The 14,035-nt window shown below is 36.0% G+C and overlaps 1 protein-coding gene across 10 annotated transcripts in view; it reads right to left on the bottom strand.

Moving 5' to 3' along the window:
- NFIB (nuclear factor I B) overlaps window positions 1-14,035 on the bottom strand; it is a 170,657-nt gene that overhangs the window by 50,738 nt on the left and 105,884 nt on the right. For all 10 annotated transcript variants that reach the window (XM_077171104.1, XM_077171107.1, XM_077171105.1 and 7 more), the window contains exons 4-6: window positions 10,372-10,440; window positions 8,158-8,278; window positions 6,152-6,270 (exon numbers count right to left, since the gene is read on the bottom strand). In XM_077171104.1, coding sequence (XP_077027219.1) covers window positions 6,152-6,270; window positions 8,158-8,278; window positions 10,372-10,440 — 309 coding nt within the window. The remainder of the gene's footprint in view (window positions 1-6,151; window positions 6,271-8,157; window positions 8,279-10,371; window positions 10,441-14,035) is intronic.

Genomic DNA, 14,035 nt, shown 5'->3' with positions numbered 1-14,035 from the left:
ATACGAAATGTATGTGTATGCATGTGTATACACTGTTTAAAAAGTATTTTGAAATAAAAATATACAAAGGTAGAAGCAACAAGCTACTAATAAGACAGAAATTGCTTTCAAATATATTTTGACATGGAAGGATTTTGAGAATTCAGTCTAAGTCAAAAACACAGAATGGCATTTAACAGATATTGATCAAGGTAAACCTTTGCAAACTGAATTGATCTGTTAGATGGAGAGTGTGTTTCTAAAGTATTAGCCCTCAGAAGGAGCACCCGGAGCTGGAAAAAATCCTTTACCCTGTCCAACACAGGATACCAAAAAGCCAAGGTGCTCTGTTACTGTTCTCAACTCCTGGACTACATTAGCTACTTCCTCTTTTAGTTCCCTCACTTCAGAAATAAGAATATCCATCCTTGACAGTTGATGAGAAGAAGACCCAAGAAAGAAACAGTGATCAGGAAGGACCCCAGTGGGGAAGGAGTTTGCAGTGGATGGGGAGAAAGAAAAAGGGGACAAGTGTCCGGAAGAGGAGTATCCAACAAAGGGTGTCGGGACCTGAGAAGTGGAGGGTCCAACAGAGGCTGGCCAAGCAACAGGTGAAGGCGGTCCAGCTGTTTCAGTTTTAATGGAATGATGGCATCTTGGCTCTTGACTGTTGGTAGAGGTGGGTGAGGTGTAAGAGAATGAACATGATGAAGAAACTGTAAAATTAAAATTCAGTTCATTGTATATTGATAATCAGTATTTCCAGACACCTGACTACTATGGAAATCCACATGAATCTCTCCACTTTTGTAATGAACAGTGCGCATTGATGACAACTGTTATATTTATTTCCAATGTACACAGTGTTGTAACACTATAACAGTAAAACAGATCTCAAGGACAAATACAGAAATTGTCTGAAATTATGTTAATGAACTTTCTTAAGCCAGCTTTCAAAAAGGAGGCCATAGATGGGAACACTGTCCTTCTCTTTTCTGATATTTCTGTTTCCTTACAAGTTAAGAAAAAAGCATCTAATTTACTTGCCAGTTAGTAAATCAAGATGTTCACCAACAGTTATTAGCCTATTAATCCTAAAGATCCTTTAGCCACTGCACTAGTCACTAGAGACATTTTAAATTTTTAGTAACTTCCTCTTCCATATTTTGTGAGGGAACTTTTTTTTTTTTTTACTGCATAAAATTTCTAAATTGCTCAAACACTCATCAACTTTACTCAGGCAGAAACTTACATCTATCTCACAAAATCTTACTAGTGCAGGAACTTAAAATTTTGTTTGATATGAAAACATAGTGAAGAATTCAGCAACAGCAACCTGGAGAAAGGAAGACTAAGAGAGATCTACAGTAAATTAGTTATTAGACGTAGAGGTATTTCTAATTGATGGAGATTTAAGACATGATCCAGACATTATTGAAGTTATTCAGGCATCCAGTTGGAAGAAACAAGCTACAAGAGAGAAAAAATAACTTGTACAATATCTGACAGAAGACACAGCAATTGAAATCCCAATTGTCATGTTAGGGCTCAACTTCTAAATAATGCAGCATTCTCAGAGATGACTTTTCCCTTTTTTGGGCTGTAGGATTTTTGGAGGACAGTTAGTTACTTGAAATGCTAATGGTAAAAGTCTTGGGAGAAATCTCTGCAGTTATAAAACTGCCTATTTGCACTACCAGAAAACCTCAAACCTGTTTAAAAAAATCACACAAATAGAAGCATATTTTTAGCATTTCAACATAGCAAAAAATAATGGCAAAAACTACAGAATCTTCCCACATTGACTGGATGTCTCCAAAATAAAAAACAACACTGTCATTCCACAGTATTTTTTTAATCTGTTTTTGAAACAGTTACACATACTCTTGTGGTTACATATATTTTTAAAATAGTCAAAAACTATTTTTCAAGCCAGTGGAGCAAATCTCCAGGACAGTATCATGGCTTAATAAGATTTTCTTTTTTTCTATAAGGATCAATGATCAAACTTCAATAAATAAAAGTATTTTAAAACTTAATTTTCATGTTAATTTGGGTTAATTAGAGAAGGCTAATACTTTTATATCAGATTGGTAACATAACTCTTTGTGGATTTTTTTCTTACCAAGTGTATGCCATCTATAAAGTTACTATTTTTAGGGTACGCTTGCTTATTTCAGCCCAGAGTTACAACTTCAAAGGGACAGCTCCCCCAAAACAGACTATAAAGCACAACATCTGGAAATCTTATCAAAACATTTTTGGAAGTACTATGACAGGAAGACAGTTAACAGCAAAAGGACAGTCTGGAGTTTTACAACTGAAAGCAGAGTCTGGTATGAGCAATATTTACTGTAACTAGGCTAGATTTCTTTTTCTTACATCCACAAATGCTACATCCTGGCAACACCACAAGTACTCCTATATTCATGTCCCTGAACCTCATGATGCATGCCTGCACAGAGAAGTTATAAAACCTATCATGAATACAACAAAATCACTCCTCTCCTAAACTCTTCTTACGTACTAAACTATGATTTTTTTCAAAGCAATGGAAGGTTAATCTAACCCATTTCACCCTACTGCAAAATTTTCCTCTGTCCTATTTTTAATTTCAGTATATTTCTGTGTTGCCCATTAATTTCTGTCTCATTCTCTCTATCAAAACTGTTAGAATGCCCCTCAGACACCTAGGAAAATCCTGAATATTTTATTCAAATGTGTTTCAGATGTTATTGTTTTATTGCAACTATCCAGTTCCAAACTACCACTCATGACATTTCTGTTACTTTAGAAATATTTAAATAAAGATGTGAAAAGCCTTAATGATAAAAGAGTCTTTCAAAACTATGTCATTTCAGTTTCTATGAAAATACCTTACATTTAGATACGGTAATGAAGAAACTAAACCTATTTCATTTCAGAAGTTAAAAATCTCTTTCTGTCAAGTCTAAAACTGAGACAATGAAACTGAAATTAACAATGGCATATTTTAGTATCAACACTATTCCTGATGTTGTCTCTCTTAGAAAAGTTAAAATTGCATTTGCATGGTAGAGAAGCTATTTACCCATAAACATGATATCCAGAGACATATTTATTCGTGGGTACTGTGAAACTATTTGCATTTTTGGTGCTGATGACCTGTGGATATTGCCTGAAGAAGCAATCTGATGTGGCCACATGATCATTCCTTCTTGACACTGGATAAACACAAATGTGATCCCAAAAGTCTTATTTCTTTTTCATTTATCTTAACTTCATATAGCACACAGATTTACATAGATAAAAGGGAAATAGCACAAGTGAGATCTCTGGCATAGAAACCACCTCCAAAATTTACTTATATTATCTTTGTGTTTGCAGGCATATGGAAGCAGAAAATAGATTTTCATAAATACGATATCATGATACAACATCTGTGTCTGAAAGGAGCTTTTACACAGATACATATAAGTAATTGAATCATCATAGAATATCCAGAGCTGGAAAGGACCAAAAAAGGATCACCACAGTCCTACTCCTGGCTCTGCACAGGGCAGCCCCGAGAACCATATGTGTGTGAGGACTGTCCAAATGCTTCTTGAACTCTGTCAGATTGGAGCCATGTCCACTTCCCTGAGGAGCCTGTTCCAACCACCCTTTGTGTGAAGAGCCTTCTCCTAATATTTAACCTAATCTGTCATTCCTTTGGGTCATACCATGGTCACCAGAGAGATTAAATCAGTGCCATGAAGATGATATCAAGCATCTAACAAACTAGCAGCAGAACAAATATGCCAGGAGCTGCCCCACACTACTTCCCACTGAGCCTGGGCACCTAGGGTAGGGATTGCTTATCAGTTACTACTTATGGTGTTTCTGCAGCAGCAAATAATCTCAGAAAGTGATCAGAGGCAAACATAACTTTTTTGGGGCAAAAGACTTCTATTTCCCCCAGTACAATGTTTTTTGCACTGGACAGTGCTGTATCTGTGCCTCTGCAGCAATGGAAGAACATCTTAAGGATGGAAAAAAGAAAATCCATAATAGTGACTTGAAGGCTATCTCTCTGACAGGAATCTGGTAAAATTTCACTAAGCTCATTAGTGCTGGAGGACAGGACATTTGGGGAGGGATGCAAACTCCAGGAAGCAAAACACCCTGATTTAAGTCTATCATTTATCTTCCTCATATTGGAGTTCCCTGTTTTATGGAACACATTAAAAGCTATTTCACTCCAGAAGTCTAGCTACCTAATAACACAGAAATTAAGTACAGGTTCATTGAAAATACACTCAAGCAATTTAAATCATAACATTGTTCACTACTGGTAACTGTAACATGAAGTTCATACAAACATAAACAAATCCAGTGTTCATGGAAAATAATTCTTTGCAAGCAGAATGATTCGAAACCTAAAATGCAGTTGAGATACTTGAGAACTATAAAGATCACCTGAGAAAGGCTCTGTCAGCAGGACTTGCACTCAGGAGTCTATTTGGCAGAGCACTTCCCAGAAGCCCCTACAGCTCACTCAGCAGGACAAAACTACATTTCACAAATGGGGATACATGTCTTCCCTACAACTATAAAAAATAATTTATCTAGAAAGTAAAAAAATAATTTGAGGTATGGTCCTGTCTTTCATGAAGAATTTTAATAAAGTTTCATGGCAAAACAAGTAGCATTCACAGAGAAAAATATTTTGCATAAGGAGGAAGATTCTGGATGGCAGATCTGCTATTTATACTGTTCTTAAATTAGATTATGCAAAACCACAGGCAAGCTTCTTTTTAAAAAATACAAAAGTGAATGCTTGAAACAGTGAAAAATAAATATCAGAGGCTCCCTAAGAAATGACGTACAAAAGAAATTATGAAGAAAAAACTAGTTAACCCTAGAACAGCCTAATGGTAAGAATGCAGATAAAAAGGTAGGCGAAAGAAGATTAAAATGAGACCACTATAATAGAAATGTGAGAGTTTGGCAACTAAAAGACATACCAGTCAGATGTTTCCTTGCACATGGAGATGAAATAGGAAACTTAGCAGGGGAAAAAAAGAGTTGGAGTTTTTTTGTTTGGTTTTTTGTTGTTGTTGTTGTTGGGGTCTTTTTATTTTGGTGGTTTTTTGGGTTTGTTTTTGTTTTTTGGGGTTTTTTTGGTTTTTTTGGTTTTTTTGTTTGGTTCTTTTTTTGTTGTTGTTGTTTTTTAAGAAGCTTTAAAATAATATAAAAATGAGCTAAGACCAAAGGGTCACTCAGTTGCGGAAGAACTGAGAGCAATGATCAGCAGTCGATATGAAAACTATTGAAAGATTCACAAAGGAAGGAACTGCATGTCTTTTTAACTATTTCCCTTTTACATACTATGCTTTACATGTCACAGTCCGTCCAGACAGCTGCAGTACCTCAGCCACAGGATCCATTAACCAATACTGTTCAAACGTATGAGTTTAAACACATTCTCACATAACAAAGGGGAGGGAAAAGACTGCACAGGCACCTAGGTTTATAAAACATCAAGATAACATGAGAGAGAGTTATGACAATTGATTTCACTCTTTTGACTCTTGATTAATTTCACTCTTTCTTCTCCACAGTAAGCATGTTTGTTGCTTTGGATAACCCAGAACATGCCACTACTTACCAATCCCCTCAGACAGAGTCCCACAGAGCTACATGTGGGCTCTTCAGAAAGAGCCTATTGGATCTAATCTGAGTCACATGGTAGAGACTAAATGTCCATGCCATGGTAATAAAGAAATGGTGTAATCTTATGTTTTAGTAATCATATTAAGGAGATCTTTTGATTTCTGAAAGCACTGGACTCCAAATTCTACTGGGATGATCACGGCACAGACAATATCAAGTACCTCGTTTGTCACATGTCTTTTCAAACAATAATGCTATCACCAGATAGAAAAATATTATTACTATTATTATTATTATCATTATCATTATCGTTATCATTATCATAACTATTATTATTATGCTGTTGTGTAAATAATAATAATGTTGTTTATGGTGGTTGTTAATACAATATCCTGTTGGTTTTAAATACATTTACAAAACCAGCAAATACATACTCCACACAGAGTAAAGATTCTTCTAAAAAGCCATCATTTTATTGCAGCAATGAAATGCCTATATTTGAGCATAATTCAAGGTAAAATAACTCCATGCTACTCACCTTGATCTCTTTCATGCCATGTCCTACTTCCTGCAGCTGGTGAATTTGGAGAAGGATAGAAGTCTCCTGTGGGGCTTGGCTCCATATTTTCATCTATGGAGATAGTTTTGGGTCTTTTGCTGTTGAAGAATTGCGAGATTTGTCAGTGAATATAATATTCATCTAGCAGTGGTATATAAACTACCAAAGCCAAAAAAGCCCCCCAAAACCCTGGATATTACAACCTACATTACCTTGCACAGGCAATGTTAATAATACATGATGCAGGTATGCACTTGTGTTATTCACACAACTAAATATTTCAAAGATGGCATGAATGGGTAACATAACAGTCCACAGCATTTCATGGAACAATAAACTAGTTCCTGTAGCCTACCAAAGACTACAGGACTACCTTCATTGTGTCATGAAGGTATTAAACTCTATGCAAGAATCATTAAGTGAAGCAAGTCACTGGAAAGTGTTACCAATAATGCCAAGGTAGAACAGGAACTTTTTTGAATGTGGTAATAAGGAAAAAATATACTTTACTGCATTTCATCAGGTCAAACTCCCAAACTTTTCAAAGAGGGCTAGTTTGAAACAAACACTTTTCATTTTTGACTAGTTTAATTAAAAACAACAAAAGGCCCATATTTCAAGTCACGCCATATAAAATGAGGCAGAACTTCAAAACAGAGAAGGAAAGTGAAGTTTCTTCATAGCAATATATACTGAACCTGTTTTTACTGACTGCCAAAGAAAACAAGAATAAGGTTTTAATGGTGTGGTACTATTATTATTATTATTATTATTATTATTATTATTATTATTATTATTATTACTGCTGCTACTACTACTGCTACTACTACTACTACTACTACTACTACTACTACTACTACTACTGCTACACTACTAATACAACTGCTATTGCTACAGTATGATAATTAATTCATCTATTCTAATTAATCCATCAATTTCTAAAATGTATTTGGTGTACTGCCAAGCTGAAAATATGATAGAATGAAATATGGAAACATGAGCAAAATAACTCAGAAGAATCAAGTGCTGGTGGAAGAATACCTCAGCATTGCCCTGATAGTCCTATTAAGTCCTGTCTGATTGCGCAGACACTTCCTGACTGACTGGGGTGCAGAAATGTGGGGCAATGACAGCTCCTGTAGTGCTTGTGATTTCATGGTATAGCAGGCAGTTTCAGAAAACCAAGGGGCCCTAGGGGTCTGACAGACACTACATGATCTGGTGGTCAGGAGGAGGGCACAGAAGGGCACAGCCCTACATTCATGGGCCCACTAGCTGTTCTAAGGGAGGAAATGAGACCTTTTTCTCAGAGATGAGAGAAGGGAGCATGTTGAACAAGGGGGAAATCAGTCCCTCAGATTAAATCGCCTGTAGCAGGCAAAGGGAGACTCTTGAGAAAAATTAACCTGTAACTATCTCACATGCTCATCCTTCTTTCCACCCTGTTGGGAAATGCTGCCTGAAGAATCGAGGCATGAAACATAGTTGCATGAGCTGGGCTCTTATGGATGAAAAAGTCTTTATATACCTGTCCTAAGACCTTTTCTAGAGGAAACAGTATCTGTCCAAACATATCTTGCAAGACGGAGGTCCAAGAGGGAGCCCTGAAAGACAGCCCTTCTGCCCGCAACCACTCTGAGCCCTGCCAGCATTCTCCCAAGTGCTAGACCTTCCTGCAGCTCAGCAGCACTTTGGGGATGTGTAGCTGTCCTCCTGGCAAAATGATTTAGTGCACACTTCAAACCCTGAAAAAAGCTTCCACCATCTTCAATGTCATGCAAGTCGGCAGGCAACAATGACAACATTTCAAATGACAAAATTTATAATTTACAAGTCTGTACAGAGATTATGGCGACATACATAAGTAGCTAGCCTCACAAAATCAGAGGAAATTAACAAAGCAGGGGACTGTTGACAGGATTTGTGAATTGCTTGTCCTACACGATTAAACATGGTTCACATTAGCACTTATTTCAAGTTTTTACCTGCTTGGTGGAGAGGACAAGGACCTCTGTAGGTTTACACCCGAATTCATATCATGGTAATATGGCTGGCTCGGAAGATCTCCAATTGGGAAGTTTACTCCACTTCCTTGGGTTATGGGTGCTGAAAAACACATCATCATAAGAAGTCAGAGATAATCTTCTATCTTTTTAGCTATCTTTTCTTTTTTAACACTTGGAAAAATATCAGGATGTTACTACAAGTACCTAATTTTCTGCCTCTTGTGGAAACCAAGTACAGACAAGTTGCATCAATGATTATGTATCTAAAAAGTGAATTGTCTTCTGTAGTATTAACTTAGCGGTTGTGCAGACAGAATACATTTATTTTATAAGAGATAACATGGAATCACCAATATGGAAAAGATAATACAAACCTCAAGGACTATAATGAATGAGGCCGGGTTTATGAGGGCAGCTAGTATTATTTATTAAAGAACTGAAAAAATGGAAATAAGAAACATAGATAAACACTAATTCCTTTTCCTTAATATTAAATCTGCTGTATTAAAAATAGCCTGCTATGTTGACAGCCTGGTTTTCTGCCTTCTTTTTCTTTTGCCCAGTGCCACGTGTTCTGCTTTGCATATGTGCACCTACATGCATTTGCACACACAGTCAGTGTTACCTTCACCTCCTTATAGGGTCTGTGTACCACACAGACTCTGGTAATTCAAGAATAAATTATGTATTACATATTGTGGTGTATTTACCTTTGTTCATTGTCTGTGCACTGTGCATTTTAACTACCTTTGGCACTTAAAAGAATAATTGCACATTGTGTAATGTATTTGAAGGTTTGTATTTTTCCTGACAGTTTAAGTACAACTTTGTTGCGGCTTGAGGTTAAACAAATGCATGGTAAGAAATCCCACAGAAACCACATCCTTTAATGCTTATTATTAGAAGTATATCATGTATAACAGCTCCATAATGCACAGTTTCATAGCACAATTAAAATATTGTTTCTTTTTTAACCTGAATGGCCTTATACTTTAAAATGTACTTAACCACCTGACAACAAAAAGAAAGCTATAATTCACACATCCTCAGCCTTCTAAAACAGCAAAATCATATCTTCAGCAGGCACAAGAAAGAATATGTCTTAGCACTGCAGGATTGCAATGCTCACTGTTTTGCTGAAGGATTTAACAAAATTTCAGTTGTTGAATATTAATTTCTGACCACAGAAAATGAAATAACCCATGCCTCTGAAGCCTCAGAAAGTTAATTAAATTCTTCAAGGACCCTGACCCTGCATGAGTTAACACCTGTGCAAAATATGGACAGACATTTTAGAAATTTTGGAAGCCTCTTTTTACTTTTTCCTCAGCTCACCAGAAAAGTGATTTTTCTGGACCATTCAGTCTTTACAATGTTGTATCATCACTGTGGACACTTCTACACTTCTACAACTTTCAACTATTCTTCTTTACTTCCTAATGAAGTCTTGAGAGAAATACTTTAATAGTGTTGATAGTAAAGGGAGAAAAGAAAGGGTCAGGAAGAAATGCAAAATGAAAATATGGACATGTTTTATGCTATACTATTATAGCAACTGTTAGATGTCAACAAAAGAAACCTTCTATTCTTTTTGGTTTTTCATTCTGCAGTCAAAGCTTCACCTGTACTTTTATATTTAATATTTATGAAGATTTTTACATGTTCATTTGTGTAATATTTCTGATGGCAAAACAAGACAATGTAATTAGAAATTCAGTTACAGCCAATGCTAAGACTAAAAGAAACACAAATATTTAATACATTGTTGATCATCCTTTATATTCATACTGTGATTTTTAACAGTTACAAATGAAAAACAAACCTAAAGGAATAATCTGATCTTTTAGCAATACCCAAGGATGTGTAGGGCATCCTTAAAAAACTGTTAAGTCTAACAATGGAAGGTTTTGCTACATATGGTAATTTTATTGAAACATCAGACCACTAGGTGTGCAGAGGGAGATATAACAAATTGATTCCACCTTTAAATATCAAAGAGATAGAAGACCTATTTGTTTTATTACAAACATGTGCAAGATGGACTGTAATACTGTGGTAAAATATATCAAAATTGTGCATGGTTATAGGCATTTCCTATGCATCTTATGTCTTGTGGAGAAAAAAGTTCAAGGAAGAAACCTTCATTTGATTATAGGAGGCTTTGGAAACAATTAAACACAAATGTTAACTTACTTCTTGACACCCTCACAAGTTCTGACACGTTGAATACTCCAGATTTCACAAAACTGTCCTCAAGGTACACTGAAAAAGACCACAGAACCATAGTCAGTATAATGATAAGATTAATAAATAACTATAGATAGATTTATACACTAGCTAACAATGGTGTTAACAGAGCCACAGAACAATAATACAAGATCAAAGTGCATCCAAAGCTGATCACAGGATCTAATGTGAGTTGAAACTGAGGGTAAAAAAAGTGCAGAAAAGTCTTAAGGATCTGTGATAGAGCAATTTTTTAAAAGAACATGAAAACTAACAAGCAATATACTTAGTCCCTAGCTATCCATCCAAAAAGTGTCTGAAAGCTAGTTTCTTTTACTAGTATCTGGAAATTTAAGCTACTATTGAACCACAACCAGTATCAGCTGGATAAGCAATATCCTCACAGAGCAATCCTGTCCTTGCATATGTTTCTGCTAAAGAGATTTTTACTTAACTCTCACCTTGTTGATTGTGACTTTGCAGTACAGCCTGCATTAACAAGTCATTATCTACTAGAAAAACAGGAACTGAACAAAGCAGCTGAGCTATTCAGTGGGGTATATTTTATACACATGCTGAATTGTATATCTAGAAACCTATGTTTAAGAAAAGACATATTATTATTTTGACCTGTATTTACTTATTCTGAGATAAATGTATTTGATATACTTTCTCTGATGTGAAATTCAGGCATAAGTTGAAGTATTGCTGTGAAACAGCAGCTGATAAGACTTATCTCAGCAGTGTAACTAGTAACATTATGCAAAGAGAGCCAAGAAACCCATTTTTCTGTGGAAGCCTCACATGCAAAAGCTGTATTAGTGAATTTGAGATTACATAGCATCATGGCCTTTTATAGGTAATAATAACAAGCATTTACAAACAAAAGTATTTAGATCTGTACTTGATGCACATTGCTGCTTCAACAGTGTTACTTTTTAATTTCTTTTCATGTAAAACTGTGCACTAAGAATTTCTTACTGTGGTTACTCTAGTCTCTTTTCTGAATAAACATCATTTTTTTCTTTTGGAAATAAACTTCCAACTTGCTCTTCCCAATGTTTGAAGGAGCAAAAGTATTCTAGATATTTTAACTAACAAAACAAATAAACAAAAATACTGGAATACCTATTGATTTAGAAAACAGTGGTTTCGTACTATTCTCTTTGGATTTCTTTTGGAAATTGTTGCTTTTATCTTCAAGTGATTTAGCAAAAACATGGCCACTATAATCAGAAAAGTAACTATAAAAGCAGTACCCACTACCTGAGAGGTCCGTCCTTGGTATATCTGGAGAAACCTCTACTCACTTTCCAGGGTCAAAAAGAGGGCAGAGATAAAAAGAGTGGTTTTCCCTGCTTACTAGTCTAACAGAGCTGCCTCATCCAGCACCCCCGGTATTATTTACCAGTGCAGGTATAAACAGTGCATCAGAGAGCATTAGCTGAAAGAATAGGAACACATCTGACCAAGCACATTTCCCAACATCTCTGTTATGCTGTCAGTCTTTCCCAGCTGAGAACCATCCCATGGCCAAGCACCACGGGTGTACAGAGCACTGAGGCCTGTGGGATCATCCCGAACAGTGTTCTGCCATTGCAGTCGTCTTCTCATCTCCCAGTCAATGTCACTTCATACACTATTCCTGCATGTCTTTATTCCCTCTAGTAGCTCTTCAGGTCTCCCTCCCTTTTTAATTCTCTTCCTTTCATATTTCTCTGTCTCTAATTTTAAACAGATTTTCTCCATATCCATTACTTTTTCCTCTCTTACCATCCTTCACCTGGATATTGGCATCTGCAGTGACTAAGAACTGAAAGATTTCCCCTTAATTTTATTCATTCTCTTCCACTGTTCCTCCATGTTTTTTTGTGTGGATGAAAACATTACATAGCTTCTGAAACATGTACTTCTTTATTTGACAGAACTTGGTATACCCATATAATAAAAAAATGCAAACAGTAAATTTTTGCTTTTCCTTTCCTCCTCAGTTATTGTTTTTTAATCTAAGATCAGGCAAGCTGGATGAATCCTAGTATAATTCCTCAAGCAGTGGCAATCTTTCTCTTCTCTGCTTATTTCCTCCAGCAGGAACAATCTAAAGTACTACATGGAAGGGAGATTTCCAAAGAGAAAGTAGTTTCTTGATTTTAGTTGGCTCATAAGTGAAGTGTGGCATAAAGCCAGTGTACAACCATGCAGCCAGCTCTGAAGCTGGTAATGAGACATGACTGAACTTCTCTGCTGTTTATCCAAGCACAACTACTTTGAAGCACAACGTCTCTCATTCAAGACTAACTTTTACACTCTAGCCAAGTGTAAATTAATCAAGCTATCATTATAGTAAGAACAAGATGCAAGGCTCATATTAAACGAAGAAAAAGCCTATGTTTGATTTTACATGTAAGAACACAGATGTTTACATGTGTTCATGCATACACACGCATACATATATGTTTAATCTTCTGTCTATTCTCATGGATTCCTAGTTTTTCTCACTGGCAATATTGAGAATACATACATAATATAAAGAGAACTACAGTGTTTCTCTCCTTGTGATAATGAAATGGGGGCAGGAAAAGTATTTTACCATCAAGTGGTACCACCATCTCTCATCCCCTCACAAAAGGATGTATTGTTGAATGATGGGACATGTCTTTTTCACTCCTGCCTTGGAATGGCCAAAAATAATGACATTCACAGATATATGCAAATGCTTTGGCTGGCATAAGGAAAGAAAGGGAAATTGAAGCTATTTTCAATCTCAATCAACATGAAAATACAACTTGAAATTTTTCTCTATGTATTGCGACAAATTATTATCAAAGAATTAATGCAAAGATAAACAATCAGTGTCATAGCACTGAGAAACTTCGTCCTGAGCTTTATGTTCTGACAGGAAAGGTGGACTCCACCACTGACTCTGGGTGCATGTTAAGGTCCAATACCAGTGAACTTCAAAAGTTTCACCTAGTTATGAAGATCACCTGCAATGAGTGTGTTACACAACTGTTACTTGGCTCCCAGCTGTACAAGAGGAAAATATTCTGTGCCATCAAATTGCTGTAATTTGTTGTGGAAACACATTCTATGTAACACAGAGGTTAAAGAACAAAACTCTTAACATGCAGAAGCTAAGTAGTATAGGACATTTTCTGTATGCAGAAGCTAAGCATTATAGGACATTTTCTATTTATGATACTGAGATACTGAGATACCTAACTGTGAGATACTGCCTTTTACCTAATGAAGCTGATCACACCACTGAGTAAGAGTTAACATTTGTATTCACATTATTACACTTCACATTATTACACTTCACACTGTATTCACATTATTACACTATGCAAGACAAAAATATGTAGTTTATATCAATATACTTCATACAATATAGGCCTTACTGGGTTTTTTGATTGCCCCTTCCTAATGCACTGTTTATATTAATATGTAAAAGAGCCTTAAATTAGCACTCTTGGTGTGTGTTTCTGATCTGTTCAGTACAGACATTAATGCACTTGATATGTCTATTGTATGCCTCACAGACAATTTACTGTATCATTTGATAGTCATTGTAACACTGCTGTCTTTATCATTCAAACCTAACGAAAGCATTGAATACTGCTTTTTAATA

Source organism: Agelaius phoeniceus, chromosome Z (assembly GCF_051311805.1).
Source record: "Agelaius phoeniceus isolate bAgePho1 chromosome Z, bAgePho1.hap1, whole genome shotgun sequence".
Taxonomy (NCBI): Eukaryota; Metazoa; Chordata; class Aves; order Passeriformes; family Icteridae; genus Agelaius; species Agelaius phoeniceus.
This window is presented reverse-complemented; position numbering and strand designations above follow the sequence as displayed.